At 40.1% G+C, this 16,266-nt stretch overlaps 1 protein-coding gene across 1 annotated transcript; it reads left to right on the top strand.

Annotated features, from left to right (window-relative positions):
• The first annotated feature begins 1,396 nt into the window (after positions 1–1,396).
• On the top strand, positions 1,397–10,281 carry LNP1 (leukemia NUP98 fusion partner 1). Its single transcript, XM_062512306.1, has 3 exons — positions 1,397–1,552; positions 7,821–8,066; positions 10,081–10,281. The coding sequence occupies exons 1-3, from the start codon at positions 1,406–1,408 to the stop codon at positions 10,279–10,281; spliced, it is 594 nt and encodes a 197-aa protein (XP_062368290.1). The 5' UTR covers positions 1,397–1,405.
• The last annotated feature ends 5,985 nt before the right edge of the window (positions 10,282–16,266 follow it).

The following is a 16,266-nucleotide window of genomic DNA, read 5'->3' as shown; positions in this document are numbered from 1 at the left end:
GACATCCATGACCAATCATTCCCTTCACCTGTATTGTTCAGAATGGACAGTCCCACATTGTACTTACACCTCATACCTACACCCCCATGAATGAAACAAGTTTTGTAGCTACATCTGTAGTTCTAAACAGGTTGGGGAAAAGATTTAATGCTGCACCACTGATTCTCTGTAATGCTAAATTACCAGCAAGCCCTTTGGCCTATTTCTGTCAAGACCAACCAGCATCTCCACAGCAATGCCTGGGCAGCAGAAGAACACCAGCACACACCACGGACTTCTTCCAGTAAGAAGTTAGATTTGATTTCTTCCTCCCATGCATGCAATCTTCCAAAACCATCCCAACAGCACTACAGCCTTAGAGGCCTCATTTTCCTCCTCAAATCATGTAACACATCTTCCAGTTTCATACCATGCAGACAACATTGTGGGCCACAACAGATTTTGTGTTATACCAGAGATTTTGAAATAAAGGAAACACAAAAATGACAACAGTGCAGTAATTACAGCATAAAGCCTTGAAGAGACCCTCAACACAAACACCATGCAGGGTACATGAGGTCAGTTTAGACACCTGGTCTGAGGGCTGGAAGTAATTTCCTGGCCCTATTCTGTTCTCTGGTATAGGCTTACACCCAGGGCTGGTGAGGAAGAACCAGCACATTTTAACCCTGAGTGCCTTCAAGTGAGGCAGGGCCTCCCATACCCCTGATACGGCAGATGAAATTACTCAGGTGAAAAGCAGCAGCTGCAAGCTTGCACTGTCTGTTATAACCCAAAAATGAATGAGCATTTGCTTCAGGGAGGGTTTTTATCTAGACAGACAATGTTTCTGAAATACTGAAGGCAGAGCAGAAGCAACAGAGGTCAGGAGAGAGAGAGCAACAGAAGAGTGGGCCATTTATGATCCATTTATGATCCCTCCCACAGGGCTAGCTAGGTCTCTGCAAGCATCTATGCCAATTTCTGACTAACATCAATATGTCAATTCTGCTTCCCAAAAATCACAAGCCTACTTTGGGTCTGCCCCTCACAGGCATGTAACTGTGGGCAATGCTGCATTGGTATTGACAGCTGGGGCACTCAGCAGCAACACAGGGAGCAGCCACAGCCCTGCCACCCACACCCTCCAGCAGTGTCATATTGGACATGGCTGCAACGGAAAGGTTAAAGGAAACCTCGTTGAAAAGAGATGAGAAAGGGCTGACTATGTTTAGACAGTGCCCGCAGCTACAGTGGGACAGATTTTGGGGAGAGAGTGCAGAAAGTGTGGTTGAACCTGTGTCTGCTTCCTCTTCTTGGCAGAACAGTTTGAAGCTACTGGCGTGGTGGTGGAATTTGGCCTTGCTTTGCCTTGTTTGGTTGGGACACCCCTCGCCCACCCCCCCCAAGTTTGGAGCATCTGTACATGGAATATGATGAGGATGATGATATTTTCTTTGCAAAATGGATGAGCAGCTTCTGGGGCCACAACTTGATCGATGAGGAGAAAGAAGGCAGAGGCCACAAGAAACGTCAGCCACGAGTCTGGAGTGAAAGGAGAGCATCCCTACCGGTAAGAGCCGTGTGCAGCTTTCTCTGTGTGTGCACATGGTATACATATAAATATAAGTTCCATGCCCGGAGGTACAGCCCCAGGGATGTATGAGGATGTGCTTGTACCTTGCCAAGTAAGTTCAGTTCCTGCTGACAGCTGCTAGTTGCTTTTTGAATTTAGCTGTCTGACAGGGTCAAGCCTCTGGGGTCTTGGAATACAGAAAACTGGCAAACACCAAGATAAGTGATGATAGGACCAGCAATGTAAGGAGAAGCATGTAATAGCTGCCTAACTATGTGTTACTGCAGTATTACTGTAATACCATTTGTGTATTACTGTATGTGCTGGCTGCTCAGCACAACTGGCAGAGATCAAAACATTTTGCCCCTGCATATATAGTGACTGTTCTGTAATTAGTCTGTTCTCATGTGAAAAACTGTATAACTCCATATGTATTAAAAGGATTTGGACCTAATTATGCAACTATATTGTCTCCAGGAAGCTTTACCCTTTATCCCTTGAGATTTACCTGTTCTCAGATAAGTGTAACTTCTATTTTAAGCTAGAGGATGCAGTCCCTCCTGTTTAAAACATCTGACTCTGAAAACAATGATACAACACATAACAAAGCTTACTAAACTGTGAAGTAAGACTTTAAGGTAGGAGTACATTATTTATTCTTAAAACAACAGTTAGGAAAGGGGGAGGTTCATGTGCAGAAGGCAGCTCACAACCATCTAAGTGATTATCAAAATTGGGTTAAACTGAAAACAACTGTTCAGTCATCTCTTTATTCAAGGTTTGTTGCTTTCATTTCAGCTTTTGAATAACCATTTAGGTGGTCCAAACCTGTCTCCTTTTGTTCCAACTAAATCAGTTGTCTTAACAAAGATATTATGTTTCCTTACAAACCATTTTTTTTTCTTATATCCTTAGATCATTATGGCTGCAATGAAGCAAATGCTTATGTACTGGGGAGGAACAGCTAATCTTTTCCAAACTTTTTTTGGTCCCATTTTATGTTTCCACCTTGCAAATTCTTCTCCTCTGTAGCTTTCAGGTTCTAAGATGTGGGATTTTTTATTTCCAAAAGATTGGCTAAGAAAAACAAGTCCAAAACCACTTCCTCCCTCTTTGAATTCATGGACAGGCTGGAGAGGTAACCTGGTCTGACCAGCCACATTTGTTATTTACTCTAATATTTCACCTCAGCTGCAGATTGTAAGACAGACTCTGAGCTAGAGCTTTGCTGCTGTATTCCATCAGAATGCTGAATACATAACATTTATTAGTTGCAGGGTAAGGAGGTTAATTAATTTTACTGTATTTCATGTTTTTCACTCAAAGATCCATACATATGTGATTTCTTTAGGCCTCAAGAGAAACTGGAGTACAAGGATGTATTTTAAATCTCTTTCCATTCATCAAGGTGCTGAACACATCTTGTATATTTGTGTCTGTATTTGTGTGTGCAGACATTTCATTTGAAGCTTGTCCTTGTAGTTTATTCAAAAGCTATTTAAATATTTAGCTAATAGCTATACTTTGCTATACTTGCATCCCTTAATCGATACCTAGAATTTAGATAAGTTAGCTGACAGAAAGACTATTATTTTTTTGATGTTACTGTTTAACAAGCTAAAGATATTATGTACACCTAATAATATCTGGCCTTTAAATTAATGCTTCACACAAACTTGTCTTGCTCCACAAGTTTAATATAGAAGATATAAATTTTAACTGCTTTATTTCTCAGTGCCAGATGTTGACTGGAGGAATGAGATGGGAAGATTTGTCTGGGGATTTTATGACTTGGGGATACATTTTGAAATGAACTCTTGATTTGGAAGTTAAGTAGTTGGTAGTAAAGAGCACTAATATATATGTTGTCTAACCAAAGCTAGAAGTTAAATAAATGCGCGCTACTGATGCCTTGGAAATACCTCCAGACAGAGCATCTCCTTGTTGAGAGCAGTAACTTGAGAGCTATTGTACCTGGATGTGTGTTTTTTGCACAGTTATTCCAAATTATAAGTGCTGTAAGATTTATTATTGCAAATTATAACTGTTGTAAGACCGTTAACACTGGTACTGTTATTTAAATATTGTCTTCATTTTATCAGAACAGTGCTAATTATCAGGAGGAATAATAACTGAGATTAGAATGTATCTCTTCTGAGAGCTAATACCTCCTTAGCACATCTCAGTGTACCCTTTCTTCTGTTTCAGCACTGAAAATTGAGATAACTCCCCTGTTTAGATGAAAATCAAGTCAGCAAGTTCTGACACAGCTGTTGGGAAGAGCTCCTTGTGCAGGTACAATGGTACTGCCCAAAGAGCACTGCCAGTTCACTTGGTTTCATATCCAAGGCTGGTATTCAGGGCATCAGCAGCAGAGCAGTCCTGCCCATGTGAACTGCTTCTGCATCATGAGCCTTTTGGTGCTACACAGCAAAGTGCTCTCAGGGTAGCACAAAACGTAGTTCTGCTGGAAAATCACTTTCAGCTCCAAACTGGTGTGTTGATCTTTGCAGTGCTGTTGTGAGACATTCAAGCCACTGCTCCCACCTCAAAGACAGAAGTAAACTCCTGTGGTATCCTATCGTGGTACAGTCCCTATCCTAAATATAGATAAAGCTTTGAAGAATAACTCCCAAACTAAGAACAGTTTTCTTCTTTCCCCCCCCAATATCTTGGTATACCTCGCAAACGCTCCTGAGATAAGCTTTGCAAAACGCCTTTGCTAAAGTCATTCACACTTTGCAGAGGGGAGCACAAAATTATATTAATCCTTCACTGTGTCACTTGCAAGTCAGGCTAAAACATATAACTGCAATCTATCAGGCTAAAGCAACACATAACTTCACTCTCCTGGAAAGCTCAGACCTGTGCATGTTGCTGGGGTCCAATGCTGGATGCAAAAACTGCCAGGGGATAATTAAGTCAGCTATTCCCATCTCCTTTATTTAACTTGTTCCCCTGGCAAACTTTAGACAAATTAACTCTGATACCCTTTTTGAAGCCTCCAGCTATGACTTTCCTTGACACATTCTAGTTACTCTGCATAATTTTTGTTCAGAGCACATCCTACCTCCCAAACATTTTGTTGTAAGGAAAAGATTGGAGGCAAAGGAAAACTAGTAAGAATTTTACAACCCTATACATGTACTCACGTTCAAATATACATTGTTGCTCAAGGGAGAAAATTGCCAAGACAACTGAGAGTGAGAGCAGAACAAATGACTGCTGTTGATGTTACTGGTATTTAATTTAAACTGAACTTGACGAACATCTACAACACTGTTGTTACTATAGACCAATTGAAGGCCAGACCAAAGCATTTTTAAGAAATATATGCTTGTCTGTAAGATTCTAGAAAGGAAATGAAGCCACGGGAGAGCATCTGAATGTCAGATGTTCCAAAATATCCCTAGAATACTCGGATTATTGCATAAACTCCAGCAAAAAAGAACACTTTTGCTGACACACTGAAGATTCATGTTTTTACTGATAGCTGTGCAAGCTCTCAAATCAAGCCCAAAAGATACAAACATTTAACTTGTTTACAACAGAAACTGAGAAAGAGATAAGGCAAATTATGCTGACAACAATATTTGTTGTGTGAAGTATTTCTGTTTGTTACCTTTTGTGTATTTGAGATGGTCGATTAGCAGAAGATTTGCTGTTTTGTAAATAGATACACTGGGCATGAGTGGCCTTTACCCAACACAGAAAAAAGGACTACTAATGGGAATGAGAAACAATCCCTGAGATCCCTTGGTGCTTCTGGCTTTCCCAGCACAGGCAAAAAAAATCCCCATTTTGATGGTGGAGAATTTAATGTATCATGCAAAGGCACTGTGAGAGAAGGCACACTCGCAGTAATATGATTACATAGACCTGTCTGTCTAGCTTTTTATCCTTAGCCCACCGAGGCAGATGGGCATTTGAGAGGAAAGCTAGTCCCTTTTCTGGACCATTGCTGCCAAATCAATAGGTAAACTGGAGTCTTTTTGTTAAGGGCTTAACTGTAATTCTGTCTGTGAAGGGAAATTAAAAAGAAATGTCTTAGTAAAAGAAAACATTTACAGACTTTGCAAAACAAGATTGATTGAATACAATCCCCCATTTCAGCTGTCCTCCTGTGTTTAGTTTGGGATTTTTCCCCAACCCTCTAGAAACAGATACCAGAGATTTTTACTGTGAGACAACTTTTATTTCCAGGAAAGAATATATGTTGATGCCATATGACAGAGAAGGCATTTAGCTTTTTGAGCCTGGCATGGAATGTGTGCTCCTGGCCCTCAAGCACAACGGGATTGCTTTGATGCTTTCTAAAGTGACAATACAATATGACCTTACAGAACTTACAGCTGTATTGACTGGTTTGAAACTGAAGTAAAAATAATATGGCAGAAATCATTAACACTATTTTCAGAGGCAATAAGATATAGTAAGATTATTCCTGGGGAAAAAAATGGAACCAGTACCATGTATTTTGTAAACACTCTTCAATATTAGATACTTCTGACAGGTGTGAGACCTATTATTTTTAGCCTCTCTGTCTGTCTAATGTGATGTAGCTGCAGCCATATGAATGTACAGTCTCTCTGTTCAGAGAAAGGCTGCATAGGTATCTGTTGTGCCAGTACATGTATTATGAATGAATTTGTGTGCAGGACATGTTTCAGGTCCCTTGCAGTCCAAGGTTTGTAGATTCATGTGAACACTATACCAAGTTGGTTTAGTTTTCCCCTGTTTGTTAAAATAACAGAACAACCAATACACACACTACAAACCCTGCACTGAGTGTATGGTTTTCTACTGGATTTTCTTAGAAAGCATTGCAGAAATAGTGGGATAAACCTTCCTTTGTTATAAACAATCACAGCTCCCTTAAAGCCAGCAGAACTTCTCAGGGTTACTTAGTAGCTGAAGGTTTAGCACTAGGCTTATATAAAACAGTGAATCACAGAATTGATTAGGTTGGAAAAGACCCCTGAAATCATCAAGTCCAACCTTTCACCAATCTACCGCCATGTCAACTAGACCATGCCATGGCACTGAGTGCCATGTCCTGTCTTTCCTTAAGCATGCCCAGGGACATTAACTCCAGCACCTCCCTAGGCAGTCCATTCCAATATCTAGTCATCCCTTCTGTGAATAAATTCCTCATAATATCCAAAACATATATGCAGTCAAAAATGTATTCAGCAGCTGGGTGCCTGGAGTGCTTTAATCTGACACCTGCAGGGGTGTAATTTTCAGTACCTCCCATCTCTCACAACTTTCACCATCTGCATTTTACCAGTGTTCAGCTACTCATCCTTAAAATTATCAACAGCTGACAGCGTTTGGGGTATCCTCAGCTCTGTGTGGTGTCCTTCTCACACCTCTCTTCTACAGGTCTCTCGCTTTCTAAAACCACCAATACATGACTCCACAGGACACAGCAGTTCTGTATCAGTGTAATCCCCTTTGCAGACATTCAATTAAACACAGCTGATGTGGATCAATAGCTTTTATCTGCATGCCAGGCCTCAGAAAATTGAATCACATGGAAACTAAACAACTGTCTTCTCACTCTCCACTTCAGTCCTGCAAATATAATTGTAGAAGTCTGTTTCCTACCCCTTCTTTGGTAGGGGTGTGTCCCTCAGTACCCTGAAAGTACTCCTTCATTAGTTCAAAACAAATATGCCTAAGAAAGCAGCAGAAAATTCAAAGCTGGGCAATAAAGGATCTTGCCTGCATATAGGGCATGCTGAAAACTTGGCAGAAGTGGGTGAGAAATGGTTGCTGTCACACTCTAAACTCAAACAGCTGACAAGACCTGGAGCACTGTAGGTGAAACCTCTTATCAGACTCAGGTGGCCACAAAAGGCTGGGTAATGCTTTTTGAGAGTGCTGCCTAGAAACTGCAGCCAGGTGTGAGGCATGGCTTTTTGAGGTTATGAAGTGTCCCGGTTCCTTTTAATGTCAGTGAACACTAAGAGGTTTACTTTTAACCACTTTACATTTGAAATGTTCATTGTGTGCCAAAGCTTATATCCTCAAACCCAGGAATAATAGGAAATTCTGCTGCTGCTGCCTCCAGAAAGCAAGTTCTTGGAAGTGTGATTCTCGTACAGTTAAAAACAAAAAAAAAAAGAAAAATATACAGAATTCTGGGAAAGGTCCTTTACTTTGTACCACTGTTTGGGAGATTGTCTGTGGCAGAAAAAAAACCTGCCTTGTGTGTTCTGCTTTACTATTTAATAGTTAACAAAGACCTTTTATTTTTCAGGCCAAGCTTTCCTCCCTCCATGCAACACGACTTCATGCTTCTGCCAAAGGCTCATCTTCAGGCCACCTCAGGGGCTCCAAGGAATTTCAAGAAGACCAAGATGTCAAATGCTACTGCCACAGGAAGGCAAGCAGAACACCTTCAGCAGACAGCTCATGTCCAGAGACAAGCTCAAACTCTATTCAGGAATTTGTAGAGACCTTTGAAAAGCAATTGCATCTCAAAAGTAAACGCTCAGTTTCTTTGGTAGGTAACAACCAACTTAAGATCACTACAAAAGAAGAAAACCCAACCAACCAACTCAGCTTCATCCTTTGTGTAACTGCTGTGACTTTGCTGGGGGAAGTGCAGAAATAAACTCCAATTGGAATTTCTCATATTATGTAGTCTTGAATAACTACAAGTAGCACAAACAAGGTTAAAATTGTGTCATTAGTGTGAGGATTATTGATGTGATGTTACCTACTGTCTAGGCTTATTCAGGAATGTTTATCCTCAAAACATGACACTGCACTGGCTCATGTGGCAATGTTTTCAGAGGTTTCTAAGGCTGTGGCCACAAAACATGACAATACAAACCCAGGTTTGCTTCACTTCTGCTGCAAGACCTGGCTCACATTTTCGCTGCTGCTAACCTGACTTAACCTATTTGGAGGTACCTTTTATACTGTCAGATACTCCAGTGCTTGACAGGCTTTTCATTTACCCCACAGGACTCCATCCATCTGCTTTCTGCAGTGTCACCATGCAGCTGCAGCAGCTATTGCTGTAAGTAGCAGAATGTATTTTCACTGAAAGGGCATGCAGCCAGCAGGGGATTCTCCCCCCATTTTATCCTTCTCCCCATCATTCTATCCAGAGCCATGAGCATTTTCTCTGGTGTGTGTTGATGAAGTAGTCAGTAACAACTTTTTGTTTATGACACTTTAATATATTTATATAATATGTAGTATCTGCTGTACCATGCAATGGAAGAAAGGGTAATAAATTCTAACTCACATTTAAGTATCAGAAAAACACTATCAAATTGTCACTCCATTCAAAAACTGCTTGAATAACACCTGACATTGGCATCAAATAACCACAGAAGGAAGTATCCTTCTTTTTCCCCACTTTCTTGACACTGACAATTTGTATGAAAAAGCAATTTTCAACTCTCTTTGCACAGCAAAAGAGGTGAAAAATTTCTCTTTTCAATAAGCAGCATAATTACATGATTGATCCCATAATTATAGTTCTTGCATGAGCAGTCTTCTAAGAATATGAGGAATTATGATGATGACAACAGTGTTACACCATTGTCAAAATTTCAAGTGCATTCCCTAATATTTTTTTTCTTCAGGAGCTATTCAATTGGAAATTTACATTGCCTCATGTGCCAGCATTCACCAGTGGTTGTCTGGTTTATCATTTATCATTTCTCAAAAATGCCTGTGGCTAAGAAGTCTATGAGTGTGTAGTTGATGTAAGATTAGGTATAGTGAGCGCAATGTATTAAATATGGCTTTGGATCTAGTTAAAATAATGGATTCCACTGCCTGTCTGTAATCAGCAGTGAAGTGTGCTGAGCTGTATTTTAATCTGTTTTTCAAGCAGACCAAGTTTTTGCCATTGCCTCAGTTGCAATTGCAGTTTGGGAGATGTGAAGGACTTGTTAATCTCAAAGAACTGAGCAATAGGCCAGAGATGTGAAAGAAAATTTGGGCGTAAACCTGTGCCTCCAAACAGAGAGTCTTTTGCATTCAGAGCTCTGTGGATACAATTCAAACCAACATGATCAGACAGGCGAACAGTGTGGGAAAGGTAATTCATGTCCTCCCCTGCATTTTGCTTTTCTCATATAAATGTGTCTTTGAGAACCTTTCAGAACTTGTTTTCAGTGAAGTATTTGCAGCTAGCACTGAGCAGCCTTCAGGGGCATAAAGACTGGTCACATGAAAGAATAGAAACATGGAGTCTGGGCTGAAATCTCAGAGATCCTCCCTTTCTCCCTCTTGTCTGCTCTCTTCAAGTCCACTGAGCCTGTGACCCTCCTATCATATACAGAATAAAATCAAATAATGTGTGTTTCTTCTTGCTGAGCTTTAGGATGACTGGCTTGGGCCTTGAATTTGAGCCCATCCTTGTAAAGCTGATCTTGGTGAGGCAGGTTACTGGAATATTTTATTACATAGTGAAATAAAATAAAGAAGGTTTTTTGTTGTTTTTGTTCTTGTAGGAGTCTCTTTTAATTTCCTGCTATTTTTTCCCTGCCTTTTAGCAACCTGAAGGTGCGAAAGAGAGACAAGAAAGAGAAAAATTGCATTTGAGAAAAAACAAGTCTCATAAGAAAATGGGAGAGAAATCAGAGGCAAAGAGAGACGGGGAAGAAGCTGAAAGTTCAGAAGTACCTGCAAAACACAGAGAAGAGTTTCTACCACAAGCAAGCATTCAGAAAGGTTATGTATGCACAGGCAGCTAGAATGCATTGAGATAATCAATCTTAACAATCTCCCTGAAGAACAGAGGGAGCATTCTTGTTCTGACTAGAAAAGGCCTATTAGCTAGAATAGCCCCTAAGTTGTAAAATAAAAGTAAAATTCAACTGCACCACTGGCACCATGTTACTACCTTCCTTTCTTTACTTTTGTCATTAGAAATGTGACCTTTGTCATAGGAGTGGATCAGTAGCAAGATCCAAGTTAGAGATTAACCACTATAAGAGGATTTCAGGCATATTTAGCATTGCAGCAGGACAGTGGTGGATGTGTTCCTTTAAAAGGGGACCTCCACCTATGTATTACAGAGCCATGCAAAGTGTTATGTTTCTTTTATAATTGAAAACAGGCTTTTTTGCTGGGTTTGAGAAGAAAAAACTACACATAAACAGCCAACTGCTTCCTGCCCTGACAATCACTTAGATTTGTCTTGAAAACAGGTATCTTTTTGCTCTGACAATCTTTCAGCTCCAAATTTATGTAAGAGAAGCCCAAATTCTCTTCTACACATCCCTGATGTCTCACTTCTCTCTGCTTTTCCTATCACTCTGCAGTGTGACTCATTTCACTGGCATCTCCCAGCCCTCTCCCATGTCCAAAGTCCCATTTCCCCAGTCACACAACTAGTTCTTTATCCCAACTTTAGCCTTGTTACCTTGCTTCTTTTGTGTCCTTTCCTCTCTCCATTTACTATTTTGCTGTCTTGTAGCTGTATCTTGCCTCTTGCTACATCTCTACTTTTGCTTCATCAGCATTTGAGCCTTGCTGAAAATTCTCCAGTAAAATCAGAGATGTTCTGTCTCTCCTATTTCCATATAATCTCTTCAAGGGGTTGCTCAGGCATTGCAACCCTTTTTCCTTTTCCAAAATTTGGGCCAAACTGGCTGTCTCTGGTAAGCAGGACTTGGCAAAACTCTGTTCCTCTGGCTGAAGATCTCCTGAACACAGGTGTAAATCTCATCTCCACATGCTCACAGGCACATGCACATACACATTCCCACAATTCCCCTATAACCCCCTTCTTCAAAGTGCCAGTGTTCTCTGCAGATACAACCCTGCTCTCTTTGGAAATAATCTCCCCAGGCCCACTATGGAGAAAGCCTGGTTTGGATAATATGGTTAGAGAAGAGTGAAGACTAATAAAGTCAAGGTCTGATGGATATTCTTCCTGTGATTTTTCTGTAATTAACTAAGATCTTATAATTTACCTTAGAGCCTTACTTTTGAATGTTCAGTCCTTTTAAAGCTTAGAGCATCCTTAAAATTTTGTAACACTTATATCCATTAAGAGATTCTATTGTTTGGTTTTTTTGTTTAGGGCATTGGGGGATACATAAGAAAGTAACTGGACCCCTACTGATGCTTGTGAATTGCTTCTAGCCTGGTAACATATATTATAAACTAATAAATCTAATAATGGAAAAATGTTGTTCCTATGCATAGTTCCCATCCTTCTCAATCCATATTGAATTTTTACAAAGTTCTTCTGTCAGCCAAAACTTAAATAGAGATGACTTCACAATCTTAATCTGAAGACTGCATTACAAGGTGTCTGGATAGAAAAGAACATGGCCAGCAGTGTCTGAGCTCCTCAGATAAAATCTCTTGCATACATCCTTTCAGGTAGCAGCCTGTACTCACGTCTTGGGAGAGCTGAATGCCATGGTTGTATCAGCTTTGCCTGAATTTCAGGCCATCAGCTGCTTCCTCCTGTTTTACAGACAGGTAAACTCAACAGGGCCCACCCAGCAGAATTTCATTGTGTTCATCAGACACACGTGCTGGTTGTACACCACACCTGATGGAAAGAAAACACCAAACAGATCTAAAATAGGAGAGCCCTGTGTTGCTGCCTCTGACTTGCTGGTTTACCATCTCTCTGAAAGCACAAAGAAGCCTCAACTGCCACCAGGGCAGCCAGGCAGCTCTGCCTGCAAACAACTCCCCTGTGTTCCACTGAATCCCATCTCTCTGATGGGACAGTCTGTAAGTGTTTATGTTCTTTTGAACCGGCTCATCAGCCTCATGGTGTGACTCTGGAAACCAGCTTTCACATAATGTCCTCAGTTTACTCAAAAATGTTCTCTCTTGCTTTGTGTCACGGCTAATTAGACCAACAGTCCTTTCCAGCTCAGTCCCTTCCAGTCTGAAGTAATAATATTACTTAGATGGACTGAAGCTTGCATGATAGAATGCAATCATTCTCCACAGAAATTAACAAGTATTCCATAAGAAATCAGGCATTTAGGAAGGCAGGTAACCATAGAAAGAGGAATTTGATTGCAATGGCTTATCTGATGTTTGTGTTTCCACAGGAAGTGGAATATACAAGTAGTCAGAAAGGCTCCAGAGGGTTTCCATTCTCACAGTAGATCATTAGTTCTGTTGCAACTGACATAAAAAATTGTCACTGTCTTGATTCTATCCTGAATCCCCAGAGCAACAGGGCTGGCTGCTGGCAGTTTCTGCACAAACACTCATTCCTGGGCAAACACTGTTTGCTTTTTCTGCCCTTTCCAAGAGTGGGATGCCTGCAAGTTGTATTAGAGTCCAAACCCTGGATGTGAAGGAGGTCAGGCTTCAGTGGGAAGCGAAGACAAAGGGAAGAAAAAATCCATATGCTTACTACTAAGAAATATTGAAAACATGAAGCAGAAAGGGGAATGAGCAGGAAAACGGGTGTGGTTCAGGGACCCATGAAGGAAATATTAAACTTGCTGTGTCTCACAAGTGGAAGACCATGGTCTGAAAAAATGCTCATCCCTGTGAATTCTTCCAGCAGTTTAGGCTAGCTGGAAAGTGCTTCTGTGGGAAGGGAAAATGTGGGTATGTACAAAACTTTCAAGAGCAAAAGAGACTTTTACCCCAGTGTTTTCTGAGAGGGCTAAGAAGAGGACATCAGTTGTGATTACCTCATCTGTCGGATGGGCATTCCCAAAGCAAAATATTTATGCTTGCTTCTCAGGTATTGTTTAATTTCACTGTATTGTTCAATGGTTTTGATACCTTAAGTTTTAGCTTTTATATTTTTCCAATTCTGTACTGCATTGGTGTGTGACTCTGAACTTCACATAAAGTGTTAGTAAATTCTCTTCACAGTTTAGTTGGACAAAACAATCCTTTTCCAGCTTGAGAACCAAGGACACCTTTGCAGCTTCAGGCCCAAAAAGTACAAACAACAGTGAACTGAGGAGAGCAGCCTGGGAGGATTGGACTTCATAACCTGAAGCTGTAATTGAACCTAAACTTATTAAGGTGTGAAAACTTGTGACCTGATGTCTGTCTTGGGTCCATCTTGGGTAGAGCCACGGCCAAGCTCTTGTACTGCCCAAGGTGAATCCTTTGAAGGCCTTTTAATAAATACCTTCCTTATTCCTTTAACACCGTCTAGCCTCTGTTACAGATAGCCTCTCTAGGCATCAGTTTGGAGGATGAATTAAATTCTGAGTGCTGGTTAACCTATCATGTATTGGTATATGAAATGCCATACCCCACAGAGGTAAAATGATGTAACAGCTGTATTTATGTACATGCTCACAACAAGCCTTTGTGGGGAAAAAATAGGAAATATTTAAATGCATGAATAAAACAAAAATGAAACAACCACAATGTATAACTGAATACCTATTAAAAAAAAAAAAAAGAAATAAAATACTAAATACAAAAAATACTAAAATATTCATTGGCAGGTTTTTGCTCTTTAGCACAAGAAATATGGGCTGTGCTTACCCAATAAGGGTATTTGAGTAAGCACAGCCCTGGCTCTGAATGCTCTCAGTGTACATGTGAATAATGTTAAAACATGTTGACATATAATCAAGCTTGTTAACTGAAATTATTCACACAGCAATGAATCATAATCACAGGACTTTGAGCTTATTACAGCTTTCTGCCAAAACTGTTGTAAACAAACAGGTCTTGAAACATTTCCAGAGAGATATTACAGCCAAAATCTAGTAATTCAATGAGGGAATTGAACACTGAAATGCAACAAACTTAATAAATAATGCTTTGCCTGCAGTTGTTGTGCCAGAGCTTTAAGTAATTGTGTGAGAACAAGTGTGAAAATAAACCCACACGTCATAGAAAACATTGCTCATAGCATGTTGATTATCATTTTCACTGTTAAACAACAATCTGACAATTAGCTTGACAGATGCTTCACTCCTCTTAGGAGGATGCCTCTGAATCCCAGCTCAGTATCTACAGTTCTTTGGAAAAAGATAATTTCTCTAAGCTGTGTCTTGTCTCTGAGGTCAGACAGAAAATAAGAGAAAGAAGTGTTACAATGAGCATCAATATTCTGTCATACTGGATGCATTTTTTTCCTTCTTATATGTTTGTCTTATCTCAATACTTTTTGGTCTGGTATCAAACAAGCAAAATAGAAAGCACTGGATAACACATTCTTCTAGAAAAAAAAAAGAAAAAAAGAAAAAAAAAAGAGTTGTGTCTGACCTGGATCCTGCTGAAGGTATTCTGATGATAACAGGACTTCATCTAACAAAAGTAAACTTCCTTTCCTTAAGATCAGTGATCCAGTAAATCATCTGGACCAGGGATCTTAATTTCTGAAGGGAATATATCAGCTCCACCTCTTGAAATTCCTGAGAAATAGCAGGAATTCTTGCATTAAAATCCTGTTTTCAAGTGCACTTTCCCACTTACTTTTAACAGTGCATTCAAAAGTTGCTGCTAAAAAACCAAGCTGTCCCACACATCACGTCCTGCTGTGTCTGTAAAGTCAGGGGTAGTTTCTTGTCCTCTCTGATGAAGAAGTGAAGAGAGCATCCTTTAGGAGTACAGAAGTATTCAAGGCTTGATTCTAGATACAGAAAAAAAGAGAAATCAAAACTTTATTCAGTGAATTAATGCATTATAAGGTTAGTGTAAGTCGTGTGGATTTTTACGAAGTCCAGATTTAAACTTTGAAGATAAAACTTTCTAGCTCCTTCCCAGTGATTAAGGAATAAGTAAAAATATTTTTACAATTCCTTGGACAGTGTAAATCAAAATTGCACATTTTCCACAAAATACATTGTTTGCAAGCTCTTTCACTTTTGATCATTTATTGACTAGATAACCTTCATAGCCATTTTCCAGCAGAGGGAGTCTGTACATACCAAGTCAGCACATGCACTATAGTCCAGTGCAAATACAAATTTGAGACTGAAATAGTTACAATGCCAGCAGGAGACATCCATCATCAACAGCACAAGTCCAAGTGGTCAAATTTTTCCCTGTGTTGTTCATATACGGCTTTTTAAAGGAAAAAGGAAATAAAGGAAATTAATATACACAGCAACCCATGGCAGAGCTTAATCTGGTATTAAGGACTGCAGTATTTACCCCATGGTCAGCAGAAAACCCAGATCCAGCTCTCTCCTAGTTCTTACTATAGGAAAGATAATACATTTCTTGCCCCAAGTTTATTCTGACAGAAGTTAATCAGTGAGAAAAAGCAATAGCATTTTTATTCTTATAAGCAGCACAAGTACTTTTCACAGGCAACACAGCTGAAAATAAGCCATATTTTAAAATACATTTAAAACATCTCTGTTCATCAAATGCAACCTCTCCTTTACAACTGCAAAGTGAGATTAGTGGCATATGCACCCCAATTTTGTCCAGTCTGGTTCAGAGTCTGGGATATGGGGAGGTTTGTGCTCCTTTGCTGGGCTGAGAACTCCCATGGCAAAGGGCAGGGACACGCTCCTGTTGGGCAGTTTTGCTGTGAGAGTACATCTGGCAGTGGGACAGAAATAAGCACCTGGGGAGCAGCAGGAGTCTTAAACCACTCATCTTCTTTGCACAAGTAACGTGAGTTACAGTCTTCTCACTGTTATTGCAGTGGAAATCTGGACACGTAAAACCATATTGAACTTCATTCTCCAAGCAACTACAAATATGATAATTGTGGGGGGATTATTCATGGTTGTGAAGTGACGTGAATGGAATCCATGTGAATG

Source organism: Cinclus cinclus, chromosome 2 (assembly GCF_963662255.1).
Source record: "Cinclus cinclus chromosome 2, bCinCin1.1, whole genome shotgun sequence".
NCBI lineage: Eukaryota > Metazoa > Chordata > Aves > Passeriformes > Cinclidae > Cinclus > Cinclus cinclus.
This window is presented reverse-complemented; position numbering and strand designations above follow the sequence as displayed.